General features: G+C 50.4%; 1 protein-coding gene across 1 annotated transcript in view; it reads right to left on the bottom strand.

Moving 5' to 3' along the window:
- Positions 1 to 3140: 3140 nt before the first annotated feature.
- The window catches only part of LOC131562298 (maestro heat-like repeat-containing protein family member 1), a gene marked incomplete at its 5' end in the record, with an annotated part of 95633 nt that continues 92773 nt past the window's right edge, over positions 3141 to 6000 (bottom strand). The window contains 1 exon segment of the mRNA XM_058811953.1: positions 3141 to 3453. Coding sequence (XP_058667936.1) covers positions 3368 to 3453 — 86 coding nt within the window.

Below are 6000 nucleotides of genomic sequence, written 5' to 3'. Positions count from 1 at the left end.
GGGATCCGCTGCCTTTGGAACTCCCCGTGCTCAATAAAGGCTTTTTTGGATACAGTTCCAGGCTCTTGGTGTCCTCAGTTTCTCAGTGTCCGCAACATCCCCGTCCCCACATCCCTCAGTGTCCCCAGTGCCATCCCCACCTTCCCCACTCCTGACGCTCCCAACGGGATCCACCGGGATCCGCCACCATTGGAATTCCCGTTCCCAGGGCTCGGTAAAGGCTTTTTTGGGATACAATTCCAGGCTCTGTTTGTCCTGAGTTCCCCAATATTCCCATTCCCACATCCCCCAGTGTCCCCATTCACATTCCAGTTCCCACTGTCCTGAGGATCCCAATCCCATCCTCACATTCCCTACACGTAGGGATCCACCAGGATCAGAATTCCCAGGGCTCCTGGGAGGATTTTTTGGGATACAATTGCAGGATCTTCATGCCCTGAATTCCCCAATGTTCCCATTCCCTCATCCCCTGGGTGTGCCCCAGTCCCACCCCCACATTCCCCACACCACAGAAATCCACTGGGATCCACCTGGATCTACCACAGTTGGAATTCCTAGCACTCAATAAAGGATTTTTTTGGGATACAATTCCAGGATCTTCGTGTCCTGAATTCCCCAATGTTCCCATTCCCACATCCCTCAATATTCCCATCCCAATTCCCACACTCCCGAGTATCCCCACGCCAATCCCACCCCACATTCCCTACACGTAGGGATCCACCAGGATCAGAATCCCCAGGGCTCATGGGAGGATTTTTTGGGATACAATTCCAGACTCTTTGTGTCCTGAATTCCCCAATATTCCCATTCCCACATCCCTCAATATTCCCATCCGAACCTTCCCCACACCTGACAGACATTCCCAACGGGATCCACCAGGATTCGCCACCATTGCAATTCCCATTCCCAGGGCTCATGGGAGGATTTTTTGGATACAATCCTGGGCTCTTTTTGTCCTGAATTCCCCAATATTCCCATTCCCACATCCCTCAGTGTCCCCATCCCCATCCCCACATTCCCAAATATCCCAATCCCACCCCCACATTCCCAACACGCAGAATTCCCAGGGCCCACTGGAATCATGAAAGGCTTTTTTTGCATGGAATGGGATCTGGGATAGGGCCTGGAGTAGGATCTGGAATGGGATTTTGGGCAGGATCTGGAGCAGGATCCCAATGGAAAAGCTGGAAGTGACCAGAACAGAGGATCAGATTCCCTGGATCTGATTTATCCCAGGAAAAGAAGTCAGGGAATGGAGCAGGACCTGGAACGGGACCTGTAAAAGGACCTGGGATGGGATCTGGAATGGGAATCTGGAATGGGACCCATTCCAGATCCCCATTCCAGATCCCATTCCAGATCCCCATTCCAGGTCCCATTCCAGGTCCCATTCCAGATTCCCATTCCAGATCCCATCCCAGGTCGCATTCCAGATCCCATCCCAGGTCCCATTCCAGATCCCCATTCCAGGTCCCATTCCAGATCCCATCCCAGATCCCATTCCAGATCCCATCCCAGGTCCCCATCCCAGATCCCATCCCAGGTCCCATTCCAGATTCCCGTTCCAGAATCCCGTTCCAGATTCCCATTCCAGATTCCCATTCCAAGTCCCATTCCAGGCCCCATTCCAGGTCCCATTCCAGATCCCATCCCAGATCCCATTCCAGATTCCCATCCCAGATCTCATTCCAGGTCCCATTCCAGATTCCCATTCCTGATCCTATCCCAGATTCCCATTCCTGATCCCATTCCAGGTCCCATTCCAGATCCCATTCCAGATTCCCATTCCTGATCCCATTCCAGGTCCCATTCCAGATCCCATTCCAGATTCCCATTCCTGATCCCATCCCAGATCCCATCCCAGGTCCCATCCCAGGTCCCATCCCAGATCCCATCCCAGATCCCATCCCAGATCCCATTCCAGATGCCATTCCAGATCCCATCCCAGATCCCCATTCCAGATCCCATTCCAGATCCCATCCCAGGTCCCATTCCAGATCCCATCCCAGATCCCATCCCAGATCCCATCCCAGGTCCCATTCCAGATTCCCATTCCTGATCCTATCCCAGATTCCCATTCCTGATCCCATTCCAGATCCCATCCCAGGTCCCATCCCAGGTCCCATCCCAGATCCCATCCCAGATCCCATCCCAGATCCCATCCCAGATCCCATCCCAGGTCCCATTCCAGGTCCCATCCCAGGTCCCCATCCCAGATCCCATCCCAGGTCCCATTCCAGATTCCCGTTCCAGAATCCCGTTCCAGATTCCCATTCCAGATTCCCATTCCAAGTCCCATTCCAGGCCCCATTCCAGGTCCCATTCCAGATCCCATCCCAGATCCCATTCCAGATTCCCATCCCAGATCTCATTCCAGGTCCCATTCCAGATTCCCATTCCTGATCCTATCCCAAATTCCCATTCCTGATCCCATTCCAGGTCCCATTCCAGATCCCAGTCCAGATTCCCATTCCTGATCCCATCCCAGATCCCATCCCAGGTCCCATCCCAGATCCCATTCCAGATCCCATCCCAGATCCCCATTCCAGATCCCAATCCAGATCCCATCCCAGATCCCATTCCAGATCCCATCCCAGATCCCATCCCAGGTCCCCATCCCAGATCCCATTCCAGATTCCCATTCCAGATCCCATCCCAGATCCCATTCCAGGTCCCATCCCAGATCCCATCCCAGATCCCATTCCAGATCCCATTCCAGATCCCATCCCAGATCCCCATTCCAGATCCCCAATCCAGATCCGGGAATGGGACTCTGGAATGGGATCTGGAATGGGATCCCAAAGGCCAAGCCGGAGGTGGGACAGCATCAGGGCAGGACCAGCCGGGGAATTCCGGGGTTTTCCTTCCCTGTGGATGAGAGGCCGGGAGGAATCCCTGGATCATCCCCATGGAGACACCGGGGGGATCCCCCCCCTCCCCATCCCCCAAATCCTGGGCAATCCCAGAATTCCAGAGAGCCAAAATTCGGGAGCCAAAAGCTTTACTGAAAAATAGGTCTCTGTACAGGGGGGAATTCCAGGTGGGAATTCCAGGCGGGGATTTTGGGAATTGGGTCCCGTTATCCACCGGGAAGCAGCAGAGGGGGATGGGGCTGGAAGGCTGGCAATGGATCCCATCCCAAATTCCGGTCGTTTTCCCACTCTTTTGGTCCCCGAGGACGGAGGCGATGGAAGACTTTTCCCAGGGACTGGGATCCCCCGGGGTATTGCTGAGCGCAGCCGGGAATTCCCGGGAATTCTGGGATCCCGAGGAGGCAGATGAGGCGTCCCAGGGTCTCGGAGCTGGGAATTCCTGGGAATTTTGGGGAATTCCAGGAATTCCTGGGAATTTGGGGGAATTTGGGGATTCAGAGGAGGCGGGCGAGGCGTCCCAGGGTTTCGGCCACCTTGACCCTCACGGCTGGAGCCGGATCCTGGAGCAGCAGCTGCAGGGCTGGAACGGCAGAGACGGGATCGGCATCGGCATCGGGATCGGGATCGGAGTTGGGATTGGGATCAGGATCAGGATCGGAGTCAGGATCAAGATCAGGGTGAGGATTGGAGTCAGGGTCAGAAAAAATCAGGATTGGGATCAGGATTGTCACTGGGATCAAAATTGGGGCCAGGATGGGGATGGGGATCGGGATCAGTCAGGATCATGAAGAATCAGGATCGGAATCTGAATCAGAATCAGGACTGAGATCAGGACAGGAATCAGGATTGGGATCGGGATCGGGATTGGGGTCAGGATTGGGGTCAGGATTGGGATCAGAATCAGGACTGGGATTGGGCACGGGATTGGGAACAGGATCGGAATTGGGATCAGGATCAAGGATCAGGATTGGAGTTGGGATGGGGATTGATTGGGATCGGGATCGGGGTCGGGATCGGGGTCGGGATTGGGATCAGAATCAGGACTGGGATTGGGAACGGGATTGGGAACAGGATCGGAATTGGGATTGGGATCAGGATCAAGGATCAGGATTGCAGTCAGGATCAGGATTGAGACCAGGATCAGGATTGGAGTTGGGATTGGGATTGACTGGGATCGGGATCGGGATCAGGATCGGGATCGGGATCAGGATCGGGATCGGGGTCAGGATCGGGATTGGGGTCAGGATTGGGATCGGGGTCGGGATCGGGATCGGGGTCAGGATCAGGATCAGGGTCAGGATTGGGATCGGGGTCGGGATTGGGATCGGGGTCGGGATTGGGACCGGGATCGATATCAAGGTCAGGCTCAATTTCAGGATTGGGATCAGGATCAGGCTTGGGATCCCCCAGCCCTGGACATTGAAAACTCCGTGAATTCCCAGGAATTCCCGTGAATTCCCACGGCGTTCCCCCCCGGATTCCGGCTTCATTCCCATCACATTCCCGCTTTTCTTTTCCCCTCCACGTTCCCGCTGAATTCCCGCCGGGATTTCTCTGCGTTCCCCCCGGGTCCATTCCGGGATTGGGGAACGGGGGCTGGGAGAGATCTGATCAGGAAAATCCCACGGGAGCCCCTCCCAGCCCAGCCCCAAATCCCCGACGCTCCCAGGAAATTCCGGCGCTCCCATCCCAGAATCCCCAATCCCGGAAAATTTGCTGCATCCGGGAACTTTTATGGATTTTTTTTTCGCCCAAAAAATGAGGATTTTATTCCCATCATTTTCCAGGGTTTGATTCCAGGCAGGGAAAAATTCCAAGCTGGGATTTTCCCAGCTCGGCTCCTTCTTTTTCCCTGTTTTTCCTGAGATTTTTTTTTTTTTTTTGGTGGGAAGAGCAAAAAATTGGAATGAAATTAAATTTAAATTAAAGGCTTGGGATGAGCCTAAAAAACAAATATGAAAAGCTCAGGATGATCCCAAAAAACCTAAAATCAAAGGTAGAGGATAATCCCAAAAAATCAAAATTAAATGTTTGGGGATGATCCCACAAAACCGTAAAATTGAAAGGAAAAACTCTGGATGATCCCAAAAAAAACCCCCTAAAACTAAAATGAAAGGCTTGAGATGATCCCAAAAAATTAAAGGAGAGGCTCAGGATAATCCTAAAAATCTATAATTAAAATTAAATGCTCACGATGATCCCCCAAAAAAAATTAAAATTAAAGGCTCAGGATTATCCCAAAAAAACCCAAACTTAAAGGCAGAGGATGATCCCAAAAAATTAAAATTAAATGGTAGGGATGATCCCAAAAAATGAAAACTGAACTCAAAATCAAAATGAAAGTTTTGGGATGATCCCAAAAAACTCCCAGTGGAGGTTTCGGATGATCCCAAAACCTCTAAAATCAAAATGCTCCAGATGGTCCCAAACAATTCAAATCTTGGGACGATCCCACAAAATTAAAGGAGAGGCTCAGGATAATCCTAAAAATCTATAATTAAAATTAAATGCTCATGATGATCCCCAAAAAAAAAATTAAAATTAAAGGCTCAGGATTATCCCAAAAAACCCAAACTTAAAGGCAGGGGATGATCCCAAAAAATTAAAATTAAATGGTAGGGATTAAAACTGAACTCAAAACTGAAATGAAAGTTTTGGGATGATCCCAAAAAACTCCCAGTGGAGGTTTCGGATGATCCCAAAAGCTCTAAAATCAAAATGCTCCAGATGATCCCAAACAATTCAAATCTTGGGACGATCCCAAAAAATTAAAGGAGAGGCTCAGGATAATCCTAAAAATCTATAAATTAAAATTAAATGCTCATGATGATCCCCCAAAAAAAAAATTAAAATTAAAGGCTCAGGATTATCCCAAAAAAACCCAAACTTAAAGGCAGGGGATGATCCCAAAAAATTAAAATTAAATGGTAGGGATGATCCCAAAAAATTAAAACTGAACTCAAAATCAAAATGAAAGTTTTGGGATGATCCCAAAAAACTCCCAGTGGAGGTTTCGGATGATCCCAAAAGCTCTAAAATCAAAATGCTCCAGATGGTCCCAAACAATTCAAATCTTGGGACGATCCCACAAAATTAAAGGAGAGGCTCAGGATAATCCTAAAAATCT

This window comes from Ammospiza caudacuta, chromosome 1 (assembly GCF_027887145.1).
Source record: "Ammospiza caudacuta isolate bAmmCau1 chromosome 1, bAmmCau1.pri, whole genome shotgun sequence".
Classification (NCBI taxonomy): domain Eukaryota; kingdom Metazoa; phylum Chordata; class Aves; order Passeriformes; family Passerellidae; genus Ammospiza; species Ammospiza caudacuta.
This window is presented reverse-complemented; position numbering and strand designations above follow the sequence as displayed.